The 24263-nt window shown below is 42.2% G+C and overlaps 1 protein-coding gene across 1 annotated transcript in view; it reads left to right on the forward strand.

The window, feature by feature from the left end:
- Positions 1–24263, forward strand: part of OPN4 (opsin 4) — a 172865-nt gene that overhangs the window by 32842 nt on the left and 115760 nt on the right. The window contains exons 2-3 of the mRNA XM_029610695.1: positions 3274–3416; positions 23333–23466. Coding sequence (XP_029466555.1) covers positions 3274–3416; positions 23333–23466 — 277 coding nt within the window. The remainder of the gene's footprint in view (positions 1–3273; positions 3417–23332; positions 23467–24263) is intronic.

Here is a 24263-nt window from a genome sequence, read left to right on the forward strand (position 1 = left end):
CACAACCTTTATAAAATACTTACCTCCATGTGGAATTCTGGGTATTTATTATGCACAGAGTCACAATTATTTTGCATGTAAAATATATATGTATATGTTTATGAAATAGGTAGAAAAAGTATTCATTTTCTTGCATTGGAAATATACGCATGTACTGCAACATATGCATAGTTTTGGAGCAGAACTATGCGGTATATAAATTGGGAAGCTCCCAATGTACAGTTTATAAAATACTAGCATTAACCATTTAGACTTTTGGAATATTCAGCTAGTTATTTGGCTAAGTTATAGCTGGATAAAAAAGGAGCATTCTGTGGATGTTCCAGGACGTAACAAAGTTATCTGGCTGAATAACTGTATATATAACCAGCAATATTCAAAACAGCGTACCAATTGTAGCAAAGTTAGAAGTGCCGGGCCCGGATCATGGTAGGACGCTACTGCGTTCTGGGCTGAAGAAATGTACCGGGAGAGATGAGGTTTGGAAATTGGACGTGAAAAGGTTGGGGTGGATGGAAGGGGGGACATCTGGAAAAAGGATATTTTATTTAAGAAAAAACCCCCCAGAAGCCGGAAGCAGGGGGTGGGGAAGGGGAATTAACATTCAATAACTCACGGCACGATTATATTTTTATTTAAAATAGAGATGGGGCAGCGGCTGGCAGGTTCGGCCCCACAGGGCCTTTGGAGCTCAGGTGAGAGGGAGGTAGGGGATAGGTTAATTTTTTAAAATCAGGAACGCTACTTAACCGACTATATTTTTTTGAATATCACTGATTAAGTATAAAGTTATCCAGTTATTCAAAGGAATATCGCCGGTTATATATAAAGTTATCCAGCTAAGACTAGCCGGATAACTTTGTGTGGGTATTCGGTGGGATGTTTATTCCTGATTAAAGTTATCTGGCTGAATATTCCACTGAATATCTGGAACAAGTTACCTTAGCTGGATAATTTATGCACTCAGTGGCCTACAGAATATTGACTTCTCTGTGTCCACTTTATGCATGTAAATGCTGTACTGTGTGTGGATAGGTTTGAAGATTGGGCTCTTACTAGGGTCGGAAGTTAAGACTTACCAGGGCATCTCATGAGTGTCCCAGAAGAGCTCTGAAAGGAGCAACTGTAGAAAGAAAAGCCATGAGGCTCCAAAGTTGGGTGCTTCTATTCTGGAGTTCAGTCAGGCAATGAGAAATAAATCACATGAGGGCAACATTTTCAGCATTTTGTACATGACCACAAAGACTATGCTATAGAGGAGGAGTAGCCTAGTTGTTAGAGCAGTGGGCTACAAACCAGGAGACCAGGGTTCAAGTCCTGCTGTTGCTCCTTGTGACCTTGAGCAAGTCACTTTACCCTCCATTGCCTCAGGTGCAAAACTTAGATTGTAAGCCCTCTGGGGATAGGGAAATACCTACAGTACCTGAATGTAAACTGATGTGATATCTCAGATCAAATGTCAGTATATAAAAAAAATAAATAGAGAAATGTATAAGGTTCTTGTCCAAATTGCATCATTTCACACAGCTGATACAAATGACAGGCCAATGGATTGAATAAAATCAGCTTATTTAAAAAAGGGCAGGGTATGGCATGTGTATTCAACTCAACTTGGCCTGGCAAAGATGAAGATATCTGCAGATGCCTTTACATTTTCATGATTAGACCATTGGAATTCACGGTACCTTGATATTTCAGGTATTTCTATGAGACACCTCCAACCGCTCCAAAATACGGCAATGGTAGTCTTTGGATTTAAAAAAAGTTCAACCATATCTCTGGTGTTTTTAAAAAACCACATTGGCTTCCAGTTGGTTGTAAGATTGAATTCTTACTTTTAATGTAATATAGGGCTGTGTCAGGAAAGGTAAATCATCTGCAGGCACAAAGACCGTAGAGGGCTAGAAGCAGGTTTACTCACTCAATTTGGTTATCAGGCAGACATTTCTTGTCCTTGAAACCAATACAACAATCAGTTGTAGTAGTGTTGGTCTCCCGACATGGCCGTGTTTTGCACTGGCTGCATCAGAAGGGACAGAGCCAAGAGATCAGGAACGATCTTCACCAATACCATTGACAAACTCATCTTCAGGAACATCGTCAAAAGTACATGACTTTAAAGCTGTCGCACAGAGGGATAATGAAACACAGTTTCAAAATGCTTTCATAGAAACGCCGGACAGCGTGAATAAAACCTACTTCTAGCCCTCTACGGTCTTTGTGCCTGCAGATGATTTACCTTTCCTGCCCCAGCCCTATATTACCTGGATTTCCCTGTTGGTGTGTCCTACTCTCCACTTGTTTGGTGATTCTTACTTTTAAAGCATATGCTAGGGCTGTCAGATCTTGCATCCTACAGGTCACTAAGAGATCTTCATTCCTCTCAACTAGAATTGCTTAGAATGGCTTTTTATGTGGATATTGGGGTAGAGGGCACAAGACAGACTGGTTTTATGTATCAAGCTCCCATTTTATGGCATTTATTGCCATCAGAATTGTGGCTTGAAATGAGTTACTAAAACTCAGAAAGGAGGTAAAGACCTACTTATTTTGACAAGCTTTTAATGGATGAATTTTAATGTTGGGAATGATGTATGATTAATAAAGATTACTGGTTTTTACATTCTTAGGGGCATATTTATGAAGCTGTTTACCATGCAATAAATGCCTTAACACAGTGATAATGGGTATTATTTTCAATACTGCTTATTATTTTATCCCAAATAAGCTGAAAATGGTAATAAACTGCTTTGTATGCAAATGCTTTCCAAATGCATGCAAAGCAACTCATTATTAGTAAATTTAATGAAAATGAAAATAAAATTTGCCTGAAAAAAATCACAAACTGCATTAATTTCTGGGCCCAGCACCATCTCAATTTAAAATTATGCAGGCCAGCCGCAATACAAATTATGCTCCTATCATGTGATGCTCACACTTTTCATCCCTATTTGCTATTGCTTCTCTCACCACACTTTTTCTCTTGCCTCTCTCACTCCCTTGCTCTCACCTATCATTTCTCCTTTTCTCCTCCTCCCTCTCTCATACTCCTCCCTTCTTCCTCTCACTTGTCTCAGATATACCCTTTGCTTTAACTCTCCCCTTTCTCTCACCTCCCTTTCTCTGAAGTACATGGGAGCGAGAGGATGAACTACTGAACTTGCTGCTGCTTCATTTTTCATTCCTGCAGCCTATTAGTTCTCATGATAGCTTAACATGTTTCGCTTAGAACAAACACCAGTGGGAATGCTCTCATTTTCCTATGTGTTCTAGGAAATAACTGTGAAAGAAGCTTCACATGCCTTCCCTACAGTTGATGTCCCAGATCACGTGCACTACACAATTGGTGCTGTCATTCTGGCGGTGGGAATCACAGGAATGCTGGGTAACTTCCTGGTCATCTATGCCTTCTGCAGGTACTTCTATAGAGTCCTAGTCATACCTTTCAAATATTTATCTTTATGTTCAATACTGAGAGCAATAACTGGAAAAAAGTAAGCGTGAACTAAGCAGTTGAATTGGATATGCTGTACTTTACTGGATGCAGATTATTCTGAAGAAACATTACAGATAATTCTGTAACACCTGTTTTCTCATGCCACATAAATTGAACACCCTGCTGTAGCTCAGAGACTAACTTGTTTCCATTTGAAACTAGAGCCACATGAGCATGTCTAATGTGAGGCCTAGCCACAGCAGTCTATGCCGCTGCATCTTCACCTTCACACAGAGGCTAACCACCTCTGGGTGGCTTGTTTTTTTCTTTCCTTGGCAGGCCATGGGGCATTGGGAAATTCAATCAGCTATGACACCCATAGAAAAAGGAAGAAAAGCAAAAAGTAATATGGTCTCCTTACCCCAGAAGCAGCAGCAATGCCAGCACGGCTATCCTCCTTTCTTCTATGTTGAGAGAGAAGTTGAGAGCAGTAAGTCTCTCACTTCTAGTTTCCACACAGGTTCTGCCTGTACACTAATGCCTGTCTCCCATAGGCATTTTACACATGGACAGTCATGGACAGTCTTAGACATGCATACAAGCATACACATGGTCAGCTTTGCATGGCATCTCTCACAGGCAGTATATTTCAGACTTATATGCACACATGGGCATAGCCTGCTTCTAGCAGACACACATGCACACTAGTGATGTGAATTTGTTTTTCCCGAATTAGACAATTTCAACAAAATTGTCTAATTTGGTTTGGTTCAGGGGAAGCAAAAAATGAAAGAAATGTTTCTGAAATTTTGGAAAAAATTATTTTTCATGTTAGTGTGCGCTAACTTTGCCCCGTTAGCGTGCACTATCAGGAGTTAGCACGCACTGTCATGAGTTAGCGCGCACTAACTCCTGATAGTGCGTACTAACACAAAAATCAGGGCCACCCAGAAAAAAAAAACCCTGAACTGCGGGAAATATGAAGTTTCCCGCAGGGGTCCCGGAAACAAAACCTGAGACGATAGGGCTTAACGAAGCCCATCTGTAGCACACACATTTTTTTTTCTTTCTGCTGCTGGAGCAGAAACAAGGGCAATACAAGAAGGCACAGTAAAAATCACAGAGTTAAAAATAAAAATACTTTCACCTTGGGCAAAAATCAAGATTATTTTTATTTAGCAAACATAATTAAAAAAACAAAACAGCAAAGCACTTGTAAACAAATGGTAGCTAACGACCCTCCTCTGTTTTTTGTTAGGAGTTTCACTTCAGTTTTCGTTCTCTCGATAATAAAACTTCTAACACAGAATGCCCAGTATTGGATAAGAGGTTTCCAATGAGACCACAGAGGTAAATTTTAAGACCCGCTCGTAGGCGCACATACGCACGCATTTGCTGGTGTGCGCACATGGATGTGGCAATTTTAAAACATATGTGCCTATATGCATGCGTGTTATACAATCGGCTATACGTGCATATATGTGCGTATGATTTTATATTGATGCTCACACATAAGTGAGAGGAATTTTAGTAGCTATGCATACCGATGCAATAGCCCATTTTCCCTTTTACTCCCAGTTCACCCTAGTAAAGGAGAGGACTTCCTAATCCATCTAGCTAACTTGTCTCCCTTAAAACCTTGCTGACTAGCATATATCCTTTTGTTATATGACTTACATGCTGTCCATAACAGAAGTAAAGTTACGTGGTAAGGGACCCCAACACGTGCTTGTGTATGTTATTACTTACGCACTGGATTCATGTTACAGACCCGGCCCGCTCGTGTCTCACCCATGCCCCATCCAGATCATGCTCATGCCACACCACTTTATGGTGAAAAGATTTTTGTGTGCATAATGGGATATATACTTGTGGCTGCAAGCAGTTTAAAAACCGCACGGCATGCGCGGGTCTGAGTCACACAGATATCTCACGGTTTTTGCGCACACAAGGCTTTTAAAATCAACCAGTAAATGAATAAGTAGAGTGCTGTAAAGCAATTTCACAATGTATAATCAAAAGAATAAGGGAGAGTGAGAAAACAACCAAAAAAAATTCTCACTAGTGTAAAATAAATCACCTGATGGTAAAAGGGAGGAAACAAAATCTCAGAAAGAGAAAAAGTATTAAAAAAAAACCAAAACTCTGAAATACATTAAAATTTTTGCTATTAGATAAAATACAAAATGCATGTTAGAAATGCATACGTCATGTGTCAAATGTAATTTGAAACCAATGTCACTTAGCGTGATGAAAGACTGCAAAATGTCTGGTCTATAGAAAGCTTGACAACATCAGTGAAAAGGAAAGTGAAAGCACATGTTGACGTGGCCTACATTTTGCAATACATGTTGCGAGAGCGTCCACCACGCCGCTGACGAACCGAGGGCTTGGAGGCCTTCGCGTTCTGCTGCGAGCGCGAGGAGCGCGGTCGCCTCTAGAGCAGGTGTAGTGAGCCCTTGGGCCACGGCGAGACTTAGGGAGGAGCCCCAACCACACCATGGGAGGTGAGCCGGTGTAAGCATGGAGGGCTAGGTGAGGCAAGGCTGAAACAAGGACGAGAGAACAAGGTCTGACCCTCAACCGGATCTGCACGCCCACGACAACCAACAATGCAATGTTGATTGATGAACGGTCCTCCGACTGTTCCAAGCCCTTTCAGACCTGCCGCTGGGTAACAGCAATGGACGGCAGGCCGGACAGAGGATGAGGGCAGATAGAGTCCTTTGAACACAGAAGATATCACAGACGAGGGCTTAAGCGAAGACATCTCAGACGAGGGCTGGGAAGGAAGACAATGGCACTGTCTCTCCGGGAGCCCTACTCAACCCACCGACACGGGCGGACCCAATGGGCTGGTCGCGGACCACCCTGTCCCACTGCGCGCCCTTCACAGCCCGGAGGCTGGTCACGGACCATGCTGAGAACGGGACGAGCGCAGGGAAGAGGTGGGTTACTGCACTCCTGGCAGTCTAAGGCAGGTTGCTGCACTCCTGGCAGCCTAAAGCAGGTTGAAACATCAGGAACTGGATCGGGAACAAACATCTAGGACTATCTGGAACCAACATGAAGGAAACAAGCAGAGACACAGGACAGGGAGCCATCAAAGCAAAGACGACCATGGAGGACCTGGATCGGTCTGAAGACACAGGCAACTGTGGAACCCAATCCGAAGGCCAACAGGAACTGAAGTGAAAGTCCTTTTATACTGCTGTATGCAGGCAACTTCCTGGGAGGAGTTCACCTCGACCACCCCTAACTGGCCCTATAACTGCAGTGGAGTGCTGCGGGCCGGCCCCTAGGGAGAAGGGCGTGGCCGAACCAGGAAGTCCAAGTAGAGCCAAGCAAGCCACCGGCAGGCCTCAAGAACAGCGAGGCCTCCCAGGCCCTGGAACAAGTCCTGGATAGTTCACAGGAGAGGCCCTGGCTTCGGAGTGGCCACCAGAAGAGAAGGTAAGATGCCTCCTGTGGCGCAGCAACAGGAGGGATCGCAACAATATAAGCTGCATCAGGGCAATTCTGTAAATATATAAAATGCAAATGGCAATAAGTGAAACAGTCTTTTTTTAATTTATTTTCTGTTTTTTTCAGTTTATATCATTTATACAATGAAATAAAACAAGAAATAAGGAAAATTAATAGCAATACAAAACATTAATACACCCATCTCTGAACTGAAGAAAATTCCAAAATACTAGCCCACATTAATGAGGAGGAGAAGTGAAGGAAAGAAAATAACAATCATAGAACTAAGAGGCAATCAGCTTTTTAAATGATATAGCCTTTCTAACCACCTGCTTATCATTGCTAGATACTACAAATTTCCCAGTGTCTTATCCCTTAAATGATCTAAATGTAATGGATCAAGAAAAACAAATTTATTATTCTGATAGGTTACTAAACATTTGCATGGAAATTTAAGAAAAAAGCCTGCTCCAATATCTAGAACCCTTTGCTTAAAAGAAACTGTTTTCTATGCACTTGAGTAGTCCGAGAAACATCAGGAACAAAAAAGAAAATCTTTACACTGAAAATATTTATAAAGAACCAAATCCTTATCTTTCTTTAAAAAAAAAAGAAGCAAACAAAGTACATCTAGTTGAAATGTTATCAAGGGAATCTTCTAGGAAGGTAGAGATCCCTGGACTAGCCAAGACATCCACTCCCCAGTCCTTATCCAATTCTACATTCTTCTTAGGAAGATAACACAATTTAGATATAACAGGAACCTTAGCCTCATCAAAGGGCAATACTTCACATATTTACTTCCTAAATAATTTCCCCGGTGATAGCAGCCTAGAAAAAGCTGATTCTGGACAATAAGATTGCACAGAAATTAATTGTGAATGCATTGCCATTACAGAACTTTCTATTAATCCTGCAGTTTTAGTTTCTTGCTCCTCCATTTTAGATGACAATTCAGTTGAAAACACGTGCATCTGGGACACAGAGTGTGATACGCTTTTGTCAACCTTAGCAGTCAATCTCCACACATCCAAAAGAGTAACATTAATTGGTTCCTCAATTCCTCCAGCTACTCCAGCCATAGAAGGAATTATTGAAGAGGAGCTACAGAAAAACTAGCTCTCGACTGGTGATTTTGCTTTAATTTCTAGTTAAATTCTGTTGGTTATGATGCTAATAGCTGCCATTTACAGAGATTGCACAGAATCGGGCAGATTTTAAATGCCCTGCCCGCGTAAATCCTGCCGGATTTACGCGAGCAGGGCCCTTGCGCGCCGGCGCACCTATTTTGCATAGGCCGCCAGCGCACGCAGAGCCCTGGGACGCGCATAAGTCCCAGGGCTTTTAAAAAGGGGCGTGTCGGGGGAGTCGCCAAATGACGTGGTGTTTCGGGGGCGTGACGTGGTGTTTCGGGGGCGTGATGCGGCATTTGGGGGTGGGCCCGGGGGCGTGGCGCTGGCCTGGGGGCGTTCCGGGGGCGTGGCCGCGTCCTCTGGAACAGCCCCCGGGTTGGGTCTTGGCGCGCCAGCAGCCCGCTGGCGCGCGCGGATTTACATCTGCCTCCAGTAGGCGTAAATCCATGGATAAAGGTAGGGGGGGTTTAGATAGGGCTGGGGAGGTGGGTTAGGTAGGGGAAGAGAGGGGAAGGGGAGGGGAGGGCGAAAGAAAGTTCCCTCCGAGGCCGCTCCAATTTCAGAGCGGCCTCGGAGGGAACGGAGGCAGGCTGCGCGGCTCGGCACGCGCAGGCTGCCCAAAATCGGCAGCCTTGCGCGCGCCGATCCTGGATTTTATAATCCAGTGTACTTTTGTTTGCGCCTGGTGCGCGAACAAAAGTATGCGATCACACTATTTTTAAAAATCTACCCTTATAGCTTTATCTAGATGGCTGGAGCAAACCTAAGCAAGAAACAAACTGATGTAGTTAAGCATTGTTATAAGTGTTAGGAAAAAAACAAGGTATTCTAAGAAATGATAGGATAAGTTGTTTACTGCTTTTGGATTGCCCATTATAGCAAGCGGTGTATCTCATGTGCAAAGCTTGCTTTGGGAGACATTTGCTTTGTAAGAATACACAAGGTTTTGATTTGTACGAAATGTTTTGTATCATTTTTTATTGGATAAGAAAATTAGATACATAATTCACTTTTATACATAAAAAATGTAATTTCTGTTTGGTTTCTCATATTTTGGGCTGACAGCCTGATTTATTTAGCATGCTATCTGAGTTAAAGGATGCATAGTTTTGAAACTGCCTTTTCAGTTTATTTCCTAACAGACTGGTTAATTTTAAAAGGAACGCATATGTGCCCATGTATTGGCATGAAAGCAGAGATACGCTGCAATTTGATATCATATTTAAAATCCCCCTGCTGCGTGTATGTGTGCATATAATCTTAAGAGACTGGTTGAGTAAATGTCCCGTGCCGATTTCCACTAGGGCTTCAGTGATTTTTTACACACATATGCAGGTGGATTTTAAAACACGCTCATGCAAGGGAAAAGACTGTTTTTCCGCTAGTTTGTTCAGCTGATATTGAGGTCTTCAAGACCCCTTTGGTTTTTCATCCTGTAAACCCCCCCACTTCAAGCTGTGCTGAAAGCTCCAAAACTCAAGACATCTAGACTTGGTCCTCATCAGGAACAGCAGTAAATTTACGTGGATAAAACGCGGACGCGCACAATGGTCAGCTTTTTTAAAATGTGGATTTACACATGTAAATGTTGGCCCCGCCCTGGAATGCCCATGCCCCGCCCCTTTTCCAGCCCCTTATTCTTGATATGTGTATGGGTATATATATGCATGTACTTCGAGGCTTCTTAAAATTTGCGTTGCTCACACATAGCCCGCGTACGCGCAAATATGGCCGCTTTTGCGTAAGCAACGCTTTTAAAATCTACCTAAGACTTTTTATTATTTCCTGGCAATATTAAGCTGAATGATAAGGGACCTTGTCTAAATTATCCTCCCAGTCCAAACAGGAAGATTCTTGACAGTCATCTTATGATACTGCATAGCTTAGAGTCTCTGCAGGGCAGAGAGCTCTTTTTCCTGATAGCTTACGGTTTGAATGTTTCTGAGCTCCTTATTAGATCTATTCCCATTTTGCTCCCTCTGCTTCTGTTCCCTCTCCTCTTCCTAATGGTCCCTTGACCAAAAGAAGCCTGATCTGACTCGCTTCCCATGGGGTTTTCAGTTGGAAAAAGGCTCTTTACTCTGTCCTTATCCTCCTTGACCTGTCTGCTGCTTTTGACACTGTTGATTACCACCTGTTCCTTGATACTCTGTCCTCCCTTGAATTTCAGAACTCTGTCCTGTCTTGGTTCTCTTTTTACCTCTCCCATTGCACTTCTAACATTTCCTCTGGTGGTTCCTCCTCTACTACCATACCACTATCAATTGGTGTGCCTCAGGGTTCTGGTGGGCCCTCCTCTCTTTTCACTATATACCAATTTTCTTGGTACCCTGATTTCTCTCATGACTTTCACTACCATTTTTATGCTGATGACTCCCAGATCTACTTTTCTACACTAGAAATTTCACCAGAAATCTAGTCCCAGATCTCGGCCTGCTTGTCTGACATTGCTGCCTGATGTCCCACTGCTACATTAAACTCAACAAGGCCAAGACAGAGCTTCCTAGCTTTCCTCCAAGCTCTCTTCCTCTTTTCACTATTTCTGTAGATTACAATGTAATCCTCCAGTCCCCTCAGTCTGTAACCTTGAAGTCATCATCAACTCCTCCCTCTTCTTCTTTACGCATATCCAAAACTCTGCTAAAATGTGCCATTTCTCTCTGTATAATATTACATAATCTGTCCCTTCCTTTTTGAATATACTCCCAGAACCCTTATCCATTCTCTCATCTCCTCACATTTAAGACTATTACAACCTGCTTCTCAGAACTCCCAGCAAGCCATTTCTCTCCACTGCAATCTATCCTAAATTCACTATACTCATATAACCCCTCTTCTGAAGTCACTGCATTGGCTTCCTATCCATTAAGGATGTGAATCGTTTTTCTGAAGATTGAAAATATCATATGATATTTTCAAACTAGTCAGAAATCGGGGGCTCCCCAAAACCGATAGGAAAACCCCATGGAATTGTTCATGGGGTTCTCTTATTGTTTTGGGGGAGGGTGGGAAAAATGGCACACCAAAACAACCCCTAAACCCACCCTACCCTTTAAAGCCCGAAGAGGAGGCGGCCTCTTACTAATAATAAAAAAAGAGCTCGCAATCAAACCAATCTCCAACAACCTACCAAAGAAATACGAAATCGCCCTCTTTGACTCAGAACACCTTCAAATATGCCTAGTCTACTGCCCTCCAAACCTTCTAGAAGATGACCCATCCCCCCTTCTGGAATACCTATCTTCAAACATCAGCACAAAAAAACCTACCATAATACTGGGCGACTTCAACCTCCACACAGACATCAACAAAAAAACTCATAGCTGCCAAACCCTTCTGGACCTGCTATCTAGTTTCAACATGACTCAACAAGTGAACACCCACACTCATAAAGCTGGACATACTCTTGACCTAATTTTCACCAGCCACCACTTCTCAAATACCCACACCTCAGCCAACCCAGTCCCCTGGTCTGATCACTTCCTCATCCACTGTAAAACTCAACTACAACCCAGTATCTCAACTAATTCAAACATCCCTACTTCTTTCAAATTCAAACCACATTTTCATCCAGACAAACTACAAAAAGAACTAGGAAAACAAGTCTCTAACCTCGACCTCTCCAGCATCAAGAGAGCAACTCAATCTTGGCACCATCTAACCAAACTAACAGCCAACAATATAAACCCAGTGAAAACTAGACAGCGAAAACTAAAAAACGACAAAAATAACCCGTGGTTTGACTCCAACCTAAAATCAATGAAAACAAACCTCAGAAAACTGGAAAAAGAATGGAGAAAATCGATGTCCCCAACTAACCAACAAAGATACCGCACTCACCTTGCCATCTATAAAAGCACAATTTCAAACACGAAAAGAAACTACTACAGCCAAAAGATTAAAAACTCTCCTAATAATTCAAATGCCTTATTCAACATCATAAAAAACCTCACAGAGGACAAAAGCACTACCACCCACTCACACAATGATACCAACTTAACTCAAGACCTTGCCACGTTCTTCAATGACAAAATCAACAGACTAATAAGCTCTCTCAACAAATCTACTACCACTGATGACTGGTTAGAATCTAAGAATATACTCCAGTGGTCACATTTCAACCCTGTCTCCAACACTGAAGCCGAAAAAATGCTAAATAAAATAAATCCTGCGCGTCATGAACTTGACACTATCCCAACACGGAACCTCAAAGATATGGCACATATCATCGCCCCCATCTTAGCCACCATCATGAACAAATCATTAGAAGAAGGCGAACTCCCAACTGAACTAAAATCAGCAACCATCACTCCCATTCTAAAAAAGAAGAACCTAGATCCGTCAGACCCGAATAACTACCGCCCCATCTCCAATCTACCCCTACTAGCCAAATTGACAGAAAAAGTTGCTTTATCCCAACTAAACGAACACCTTGAATCAAACAACATACTACACGCGAATCAACACGGATTTAGAAAAAATCACAGCACGGAAACACTTCTCGCCAACCTATCCAATGAAATTCTAAGAAGTGCTGACATCAAGATTAACCACCTCCTAATACTCCTAGACCTCTCCGCGGCATTCGATACCATTGATCACAAAATCCTTCTATCTAGCCTCACAAACATCGGCCTCTCCGGCACCACCCTCAAATGGTTCACCTCCTTCCTAAATAACAGATCCTTCAAGGTCACTATGAATAACATCTCATCAAAACCCCTCCCTCTAGACACCGGTGTACCACAAGGTTCTGCCCTTTCGGCCACCCTCTTTAACATCTACCTAATCCCTCTCTGCCACCTCATCTCCAGTCTTGGAATAACTTTCTTTCTGTACGCCGACGACATTCAGTTCATCATCCCTATCACCAACTCAATAGAAGACGCTCTCCGCACTGCTGCCAAACACCTAACCACAATTAGTAACATGCTCAACAAGTTAAAATTATGCCTAAACATGAATAAAACTGAATGTATCCTCATTGGAAGAAACGTCTCAGACCAAACCATCTCCCTCAACTCTCTTCTAATCAACAACATCTCCATACCTCTAAAAAGCTTAACAAAGGACCTCGGCGTATGGATTGACAAAGATCTTAACCTAAAAACAAACATAGCAACCAAAACCAAGGAAGGTTTCTATAAACTTCATGTACTAAAACACCTAAAACCGCTCCTCCACCATCAGGAATTCCGAACAGTACTACAATCCCTGATCTTCAGCAGCCTAGACTATTGCAACTCAATGTTACTAGGTCTCCCCAAATCCACCATAAAACCACTACAGTTACTGCAAAATGCCGTTGCTAGAGTACTGACCGGAAATAAAAAATCGGATCACATCACCCCAGTATTAAAAAGTCTACACTGGCTACCAATCATTCAGAGAATAGAATACAAAACCCTGACGATCATCCACGACGCAGTACACAATACAGATAACTCCGCAGTCAGTAAAATGTTCCACCCCCACAAACCTCAACGGAACACCAGAACCTCTGACAAACGACTTCTCGAAATACCCACATATCCCATGGCAAAGCTTACGAACACCAGAAATAGAGCTCTCTCCATAGCTGGGCCAAAACTCTGGAATGCCCTACCATGCTACCTCACCAATATCATCGATAATAAATCATTCAAAAAAGAACTGAAAACCTGGATCTTCAGCCAGACTTTCAATGATGATTTAAGCAAATTACAATTGTGATGCCTTAAGCCTCCACCTCCTTCTCCCCTCTTCTCTTTTCCACAGATATTTACCCCTTCCTCCTCCCACTGCCTCCCCCTCTATCCCCCCGACCCCTACCTCCCACCCATTCCCCCCCCCCTTCTTTCCTTCATTTCCCACTCATACTTTCTTGTATTTGGAGCATGAGTTTGTATATACCTTCCTCGTTTTTCGTTTCTATATTCATTTTCGTTATTTGGCTTAAACTATTTTAGTTATTTCCTGTTACAACCTGCTCCATGACCTGTTATATGCATATACTTTTGTTTCACTACTTGTTCTATGTATCATTGTTTCGTTTCAATGTAAACCGGGGTGAAGGCATGCGCTAAACCTCGGTATATAAAAGCTTCAAATAAATAAATAAATAAATAAATAAATAAAACACATCCTTTAGCTTCTGCCACCCTCTCGACCCCCCCCCCCCCCCAAAAAAAAAAAACCTTTTTTAAAGTACCTGGCGGTCCAGTGGGAGTCCTAGGAGCAATCTCCCGCTCTCGGGCCATCGGCTGCCACTAATCAAAATGGTGCCGATGGCCCTTTGCCCTTAGCATGTGACAGGGTATCCATGCCATTGGCCGGCCCCTGTCACATGGTAGGAGCACTGGATGGCCCGTGCCATTTTTAAAGATGGCGCCGGCCATCCATTACTCCTACCATGTGACAGGGGTCGGCCAATGGTACAGATACCCTGTCACATGGTACGGGCAAAGGGCCATTGGCGCCATTTTGATTAGTGACAGCCGATGGCCCGAGAGCGGGAGATTGCTCCTAGGACTCCCACTGGACCGCCAGGTACTTTTAAAATTTTTGGGGGGTCGGGAGTGTGGCAGAAGCTAAAGGATGTGTTTTAAAGGGTAGGGTGGGTTTAGGGGTTGTTTTTGTGTGCCATTTTTTAAAGGGTCGGGGTGGGTTTCTTGTTTATTGGCTGAGGCGCAGCCGATAAAAAAAAAAATGATCGGACCACACGAACAAAAATTTCCCAATAGTCCCTGAACCCGGAATTGGAACCGATTCCGGTTCCGATTCACATCTCTACTATCCATTTCTACATACAATTCAACTCCTTTTTCTTACCTACAAATGCCTTCATGTTATGACTGTCACTGCCTGACGTCTCCACTCCGTCCACCTTACCTTTTTTGCGACTCCTCCCGCGGTTGATGGACGTCTGGCTGCCGCGGCATCTGCCTGCCGTCCTCTCTGGCGTCCCCGGTCCGGCTTGGGTGCTGCATCCCACCATGTTGTCCAGGTACATAGGGCATGCACGCCGCGTGGCCCTGCTTCTTATTCTCTCTTTGGCGCGAACCTCAGGGGCGTCCCCCTGTGATGAAGTCACGCATCCCGGATACAAAAGCCTACACTTTTTGCTAGCTAATCGAGTTAGCAAGGGATCTCCTTACGGATGGGATTCGCTCTCTGTACCTAGCTACTCTGCCTCTCCAATTTTTGGACTTTATCCTAACGGGGTACCTGCTCCTTGGGGGCCTCTCTCATTTCTTTCAGGTTGCTATCAGGAACCGGTACTCACTCCTCGAGGGCCCATGTTCCCTGACTCGCTGCCTGAACTTATCTCTTCAGCCTGGAAGAAACTGCTGCCTACATCATCAGTGAGTTACCAGCTTTATTTCCTCAGAGCTGATCCCTGGAACCAGGTACTCGCTCCTCGAGGGCTTGCCTCTATTCCAGCTTCTGTGTCACCTTCCGCTGTGTGAGTAACTTTACCAATGAGGCTCTATACCAGAACTCTGTGTATGCTCCACTGTACTCACTATCTTAGTTTTCTCCACTACAGCACAGCCATAGAGGGAATCGCTGTTCCAGTATCCTGAGGAACCCTAGCCCAGCCAGGCTTCATCTCTACTCACTACTGCCACCTCTGGTGGCTTCTCAACTCTATCTAATAAAAGATATAATTCTGTATTGTGTGTCCCAAAGCTGAGTCTGACCTGTGGCCCCTCACGGGACTTCCCCCAGGGGCATGGTCAGCTGCCACAGTGTCCAAGGGTCCACCCAAAACCTTACAAACAATAACACTTCAATCTGTAGTATCTCACTACCTCTCCTCTCTTATCTATCTCTACACTCCTCTTCATGCACTCTGCTCATCGGACAAGTCACTCCTATCTGTGCCTTTCTCTTCTACCACCAATTCCTGACTCCATGCTTTCCACCTGGCTGTGCCATATGCTTGGAATAATCTTCCTGAACTGGTGCATCATGCTTCCTCTCTCACTGTGTTTAAATCCCATCTAAAGATCCATCTTTTTGAAGCTGCTTTTAAATCTTAGTCCTCATTGACTGTTTTTAACCTCATTAACTAACTTTCTTTTCTTTTTTAATTTTTAACCATTGTCTTGCTTTATGAAATGTCTTAAGTCTCTTGTCCTATATTTTTGTCTTATTAGATTGTAAGCAGGTACTGTATTTTTTATGTGTTTGTACAGCATTGCATATGTTGTGAGGCTCTATTAAATTGTTAAGTAGTAGTAGTGAAAAGGCTCTTGGCAAACTAATAGCTCACTTGTGTCCTCTACAAGGTCTTAAGAAGCATTGCTTTTTCAACTCTGTTTACTTCCCATCCACTACTATTCCCTGCTATTCACCAGTAGCCATAACCTTTATTTCAGCTGCAATTGTCATCTGGTTAGTGGGCTTTTAGCAATTCATAACAGCTGAACCAGGCTGCAGTCTTTATTGCTATTCTTATTTATTTATTTATTTATTTATTTATTTAAAATTTTTATATACCGGCATTCGTGTTGCAAACACATCATGCCGGTTTACATATAACAGGGGTGTACAAAGAACAGTTGAATAACCTATTAGTGTGGAAGGAAGCAGTTACAAATAACAAGGTAATAGAACTGGGAGAAAGAAGAGAAGAGAGAGGATAACATTAGATAGAGGTATCTACATTGGTAAATACCTCTATCTAATGTAAATACTATACTATACTTGCCTTGCAAGTCATAGTGAGTGTTGAACTGTTTCTTCATTGTAATAAATGTTATCTGTCATTCAAGAACTGAAGACTCTGATATTTGGAAGGTGTAAAAAAAAAAAAGGTTTAACTTACTGTTTAGCAACTCAGACAAAGGCAGATGATTTGTGAGAACAGTACACTGAAGACTGAAGACCATAAGAGAGGATTAAATCAATATTTATTCAAAAAGGCTGTAGGATTGTCATTACAATGTAGCAGTAACAAAAAAATCTTTCATTTATAAAAATATGCCCCATACAACCCAAAGGGTTTTGTTATTTGTAATAAAAAAAAATCAATTTCCATTCCAAACAATGTTATATGGCATCTTACCTTCTCTAAAATCTCTCTTAATGTGATCAATTTCAAAGCAGCATGGTTGCACAAAGGAATGGCCCATGTGTGTACAATGAGAAACAAGTGATGCAGTAATTTTATTGGACCTGAGCTCTATCAGTCAAGTTCCTAAGGCTCTACTCATTTTGCTCAATTGATCACTTAAACAACAAGGGCCGAATTTTCAAAAGGTACCGCACGTAACCAGTCATATGCACACCGGGCCTATTTTCCAAGGGGTAGATTTTAAAACGTGTGCTCAGGTAATGGCCGCTGTGCCGAGAGCCTCTGACCCCGCCCTGGATCACCCCACCCCGCCCCCTCCCTACCCCTTTTTGCAAGCCCCGGGATTTACACATGTCCCGAGGCTTTACGCACATCGCAGGGCCTTTGGAAAATAGGCCCGTCACGCGTAACCCTTTGAAAATCCGGCCCAAAAGGCCAGACGATGTGCGTAAAGCCCCGGGACACATGTAAGTTCCGGGGCTTGCAAAAAAGGGTGGGCCAGGGTCAGAGGGAGGGGGCGGGGTCAGAGGCTCCCAGCACAGCGGTCTTTTGCTGCTGTGCCAGGGATCGCGCACTGGCAGTCGGCCGGCACTCGCAACTTACTTCAGCCCCAGGGCTGAAGTAAGTTTTACAACAAGAAATAAAAAAAGAAAAAGGTAGGGGGGGGGGGGGGGAAGGGCAGGGGAGGTAGGGGAAGGTAGGTGGAGTGGGGGTAGGGAAGATTTCGGCGTGGCCTGGGAGGGAATGGGGGAAGGCAGCGTGGCTCAGTGCACCCCCTTGCGCGTGCCGACCCCTGCTTTTATAACATCTGCGCGCATGTTATAAAATCGGGCGTACATGTGTGCATGCCGGGTAGCGCGCGCACATGTACGCCCGCGTGTACCTCTTAAAATCTACCCCCAAAAGTAGATTAGCAATTAGAGAAAAAACATACAGAATAGAGTCAACAGAGTTCACAAACCTTTTCAGTTATAAATTGATATCACAGACAGAACAATATCCATATTTAAAATGGTCAGTCAGCGGTTGTACATGAGTAAATACAGTGCTTTGTAGTTGCTCATGTTAAGAGACATTTGAGAGGAGGTGACTGAGATGCCATATTACATCATTTGGAACAGAAGTGGATTTACAATTACAAATAACAGAAACCCTTGGTTGAATTAGGCATATTTTTATGAATGAAAGATTTTTTGTTACTGCTTGTGCTTTCACTCTGCTTTTCACTGATGTTTTCAAGAATTTCACAGACTGGACATTTTGCAGCAATTCATCAAACTAAATGACATTGGTTTCAATTTTTTTGACAAAGGATATATGCATTTCTAATATGAATTTTGTATTCTAATGCCAAAAGGTTAAAAGTATTTCTGAGTAGGTTTTTGACCAGAGATTGAGAGCAGGGTAAAGTGTGTTTTTTCACTTAACTCCTTCTGAGATTTTTTCCTCCCTTTTACCATCAGGTGATTTAGTTTACACTAGTGAGAATTTGGTTTATTTTTATTTTAAGCAACTACTCAGGTCAAGAAGTAGAATGTATTTCAATGGATGGAAATGGATTCCCAAACTCAGTTTCCCTTGCTGCTTTGTATCAGCTTGTTTTGTGTTATGCTCGGCTTGTGAACCCTTGGACCGACGGGAGGATGGTATACCTTAGGAGAAGATCCGTAGGTTCTCCCATCGGGTGGCGAGGCAGAGCAGGAGACGTGACCAGCTGACCCTCGGCACTGGAGACTGAGGCGACTGTGGAGGCGGATGCAGAGACGAGAAGAGAGGAGAAGAGAGGAGCTGTGTCTTCGCCACTGAAAGTCTGTGGTCCCCCCAGAAGGAGCCCGTAGGGACCCAGACTGCTGGGACTTAGGTGGACCTTTGAGAGGTCAAGGAGCTTGGTGCAAGGGCTGACTGAAGCTTCATCCCTGGAGGCCCGCGGTCCCCCCGGGAGGAGCCCGTAGGGACCCGGGCCGCTGGGACTTAGGCAGGCCCATGAAGATGGCAGACAAGAAGGAGTCCAAGGTCAAGTGCCAGAGGGAAGTCGTTTACCAGTCCGAGGTCACACACCGAGGGATCACCGCTTGCCAATCCGAAGTCAGGAACTAGGAACACCAAGACAGGAATGCGGATCCAAAGCACAGGAAGACTCAGCGAAGCAAGCAGACCTGATGAACGAAGGATGTTGCCAAGTCAAGGAATGAGCAGAGGAAGTTGGCTTTTATACTTCCCCTGCTCTGGCTGATAGGGAACAGCTGCAGCTGGTTAAAGGGATCAGGTCCCTTTAAATCAGCCAAGGAGGCGCAGCCTCGCGCCTAAAGATGGTGGTGGCCATCTTGGATTTCCTCCGCAGAGGAAAACGCTGCTGAACGCCACAAGGGGGGAGCAGGGACAGCTCCCCCTGTGGCGAGCAGCACGGGCCTCAAGTTGGGACCTTCCCCCGGGACTCCCGCAGCAGTTTGCCTTCGCGGGCAAGGTAGGGGGACCGGAACACAACATTTTGGATAGAGTTGGTACAATTAATTCTCCACATCAGGCAGTCACAGTACTGGCTCCACTTTCCAACTCTACTGGCTAAACATAGACATTATTGTAGCTCATGTCACCGTAAAAACTGTTATTTGTTCATTCATAGGCTGGCTAAGAAAATAGTTTTAGTTTAAATTTGATTTACTTTTCATCAGACCTAAGGTCAGTTTAGTCCCTAAAACCTCAATTCTGTAAAAATTCCCATGATACAGAAAAGACAGTTTCTGGAGATAATCTGCTGAAGAACATTTTTTTGTGCTACTAAACAAATATTCTGTCAAGGTCAAAGGATATTTGGTTCTGAAATATTCTTTCATACATTCATTTTTTAATTTCTCTAAATTTTGCCAAATGAAGGTCCAAGTTTGCAAAACATTGAGTTGGTATGAAATTCATAAATGAGGACATTTTATAAATTCTGGGCATTTTTATGTGTTCAGATAACTCAAACATACTTTGGGCCTCAGACATCAGACTGTTATGTCAGTGTCACCTTGCTCTGCTGTGTTGAAAGTAGTCTGATAAAAATTATTGAGTCATCAGCAAATTCTGTCAGTTGAGATACTGCTCGTCCCTGTTCTCCATTCACTGCCTTGCCTTTGGAAATTTTGCTTTATAGGTAGGGTCACCACAGAGCTCGATGTTCCAAAGGACTAGCTGAGCCAGTCCTGGCTTTACCCATTGCATGCATGGAGAAGGAGTCCTACTTTTCTTTTGGAACTCAGTAAGGGAAATCAACACATCTCCATGTATGTGCTAGGGTAAAAAAAATACAGGACTGGCTTAGTATTGCTCCTGAACAAACTATAGGATTCCCATAACATACAAATTTGGGAGTCAAAAAGCTCTTTCTGAGCATGCACAGTAGAAGTTCTATGGAGCCTGGGCTAAGGAAACTTATTCTGTATAGCCTTCAGAATAGCAGATACACAAAAACCAATTTTTAAGTCCCTAGTTCAGTGGTATTCCATTTTAGTCCTTGAGGGCCTGAAATAAGGTCAGATTTTCAGGATATCCCTAATAAATATGCATGAGAGAAATATTTATACAATGGAATCACTGTTTATGTAAATCTATCTCATGCATATTCATTAGGGAAATCCTGAAAATCCGACCAGTTTCAGGCCCTCAAAGGCTGAAAGTTAATATCACCAACCTTTCCATAAACATTTTAGTCTCAATTTTGTAAAGTTGTTTAACCATGCAAATGGCCAACTATCTAGAAATAATTGACCTGCAATATTCTTTTTCATTTTGGAAAAAAGATGTTTGGGGAGGATTGGGAGATATTCCTGTCTGGTCTATGGAGCTTTATTCCTTTCATAATTTTGTTTACACATCCAAATTTTACAGAATAGAAGATAAAGCTGCTAAATCAATAATTCTACTGTTAGCCTTCCCTATCTCATTTATTGAAACTCAGGTGCATTTTTCAGTAATCCTGTCTTTCAAAACTTAACTCAATCACACTATTAGTACACTATAACTTCTAGTTTTTTAGTCATTTATTTCACTTTTGTGACAAAAATTTCTGAACATATTAAATATGTTGGGATTTTAGGTTTTTTTTAAACAAAGAGGACTGCACTAATTATGGAAGTATTGTGCAGGATATCAAGGTTCTGTTTCCAGATCTGGCTTTTGGACATTGGGCCAACAATATTTATTTATTTATTTATTTATTTATTTATTTATAATTTTTATATACCGACATTCTTACATTAAAATGCAAATCATACCGGTTTACATAAAACAGAAAAAGCAGGAAAAAATATTTCCATAGTCAAATACAGAGAACATTTATAATAAAATTGTTAACAAAGGCATAAGGTAGGAACTTGAAAAAAGGTTACTTAACAGAAAACGTAAAAGAAAAAATAGTAAATGAAGCACAAAGAGTTGACGTCAGGGGAGGGGCGTGGTCACACATCGCAGTCACCCATTTCCCCTCACCTCCTGATGATAGTGCCGTTTCTTTTTTTATTATTTAAGATGGTGTTCACTTCTTGCGGGGGCCCAGGATGGAGGGTGGCCTCCCCGCTCGCTAGCGCCTGATGGTGAGGCGCTTTTCTAGTCATCTTTACATCCTAGTCATCCCTCAACAGTGACACATATGGGTAGAAGTCAGATCACATGCATGCTTTGTTATGTAGGGAACCATGGTTTGTGGCTCTCTGGCAAGGACTTTTTCTGCAATCATTGGGTTGTAAAGGGAAGAGAATGGGGTCTAGTTGTGGAAAAATCCCTGCCGACTGCAAATGGAGGCCTGTAGTGCTTCCGTTTCCAACTTTCCCTCATCATAAGAGGAAGCAAATAGAATTGTGGCATCTTCTGGCTGGGCCGGAAGCTCAACATGTTTAGAAACTCAGTAGGCAAATTATAAATTGCTAGTAGGGATGTCCATAGACATTGTTTTGTTATTTTTCATTTTGTTAGTTGTTTTGTTTTTATGACTTATTTATATTTAGAAAATTAAAAAAAATAAAAATAAAAACAAATAAAAACAAAAAAATATATAATGCCAAGTCCCACTGTAGGAGAAAAACACTGCCCAGACCTGCCTTCTGATCCACCCCTGGCCAGCATCATTTCAAACATAATATATTATCAATGGCACCGGCCTCAATCTACTAGCACCATTTCTAAGCATACCACTGGCAGGACAGTGATGACCAGGGACCACTCCTGCCCCATGAAAAAGAAGAAAAATATGGTCAGAGCATATGGGGGAATAAGGGGGGGGGGGGACCTTGAGAGGGTACATTTTTTTTGTTATCAGCAGTGAAACCTTTAAACAAACACAATTTCATTCATTTTTCTTTTGTTTTGCTTTAAAAGCCAAACAGAAAATTTAATTCCAATTCCCATTCTGTTTCAAGCAAAAGCACATTCCTTTTATTGCACAGTATTGTTTATTTAACACTGAATTATCTATCTCATGTTCAGCTGTCTGAACATGAGATAGAATTTTAGGTATCTCAATTGGCTTTAAAGAAAATAAACTTTCAAACTGGAAGGGAAGAAAAAGGAGGGGATTTTAATTTCATACATTTTGGTAAAAAATTGAGATCCAGAAATATCTAAGAAAACATGGGTACATTTGTGTGCATTAAACTTGTTGATGTCTAAAATATGCAAATTACCCCAAACCAAAAATACTAACAAGAAGCTAAGCAAGTTTCAGACTGTCTGTCTAGCACATAGTAGCACCACATAGATTTGCTTAGAGGGATTGAGGCTCCTTCATAACCTAAAGCCAGAGGTTTGCTCACCTTACAAAAATGTTTAGCTTGAGCAATTGATGTAGGATAAAGCTAATCTGATAAATCTCCATATTTGGAAGTCAAATTTAAACTCATCAACAGTGGAAAAGGCCCCCCTGGCTTGGCGTGACCCAGATGTAGAAAATCCATAGAACACATCAACTTTAATTTCCTGTTATTCCTGGATACCTGTTCTAGAAGATTAGCATAGTCAAGTAATAATGCAATCAGTCCTCATATTGATTTAGTGATAAAATGCAGGTAGTGCTTTTCACAATATAACTTGAACAAAGAGAAGGTTGACACAAGACAAAAGTCCAGAATCTCATCACTTCTTTATGTGCTAAGATCAAAAGTTACTTTGCAGGTTCTTTTATGTACTTATTTCCTTGTAAGAAACTGTGAACATTTCTGTGTAATGCCGGTAGTGTTTCTCATTCTGATTTCTTCTTTGTAGAAGCAGGAGCCTCCGGACTCCAGCAAACATTTTCATCATAAATTTAGCTATCAGTGATTTCCTAATGTCTGTTACTCAGGCTCCAACTTTCTTTGCTACCAGTCTTCATAAGCGATGGATTTTTGGAGAAAAAGGTATGTACTAGAAATATCTGAGGCACTGCTTTTGTTCCTCAAGTAATGCATACTGCATAAGTCAGCTTTTAAAACAGTTTGCAATTATCAATGTACAACATATACATGTATGCCCATTGTATGTTCTTAGATCTATCTATCTATTGAATCATTGTAGAAGATGTCTGATGCTGTGGATCCAGTTTACATGTGACTTTCTATACTTTGGGGTAGCAGTGTTATAAAATTGATAAATTAATCTTCTGGGAGAAGTAATAGTCATTTAATACAAGGACATTGCTGCTTATTCTTACTGTAATTTCTGAGCTGAGGGGTTGCTGCTATGTCACAGCCATAAGATGTGAGTTGGGGAGGAGGGTAAGAGAGAGAGACACATCCAGCAACACATTGTCCATCTTTGAAAGACCATAGTAAAACCATGGATCATCTATTTTCCAGTACCTAAGTATGTAACCGATAAACTAGAAGGCTAGGAGAAACAATCAAAGGGACCAGAGAATGGGCATATGGAACTAGGGAGATCATAGTTGCGACAGAAGGAGGCAAAGAACAGAAAAATATTCTATTTGTAATGGGGTTTTTTTTTAGCTTATCTTTTATATAAACTGTCCTTCCCTGTGGGCTACAGAGTAATATACAGCAATATGAAATTTGCAAACACTAACAACATAATAAAAGACTATCAAAAATCATAACAAAAGCAGTAACAAAATATGTCATTCCACAATTTATAGCAAAAAAGTAACATAAAAGGATCAACTAGTTTTCAAAAACAGGTAAGTACAACACAGATTTTA

This window comes from Rhinatrema bivittatum, chromosome 7, assembly GCF_901001135.1.
Source record: "Rhinatrema bivittatum chromosome 7, aRhiBiv1.1, whole genome shotgun sequence".
NCBI classification, from domain to species: domain Eukaryota; kingdom Metazoa; phylum Chordata; class Amphibia; order Gymnophiona; family Rhinatrematidae; genus Rhinatrema; species Rhinatrema bivittatum.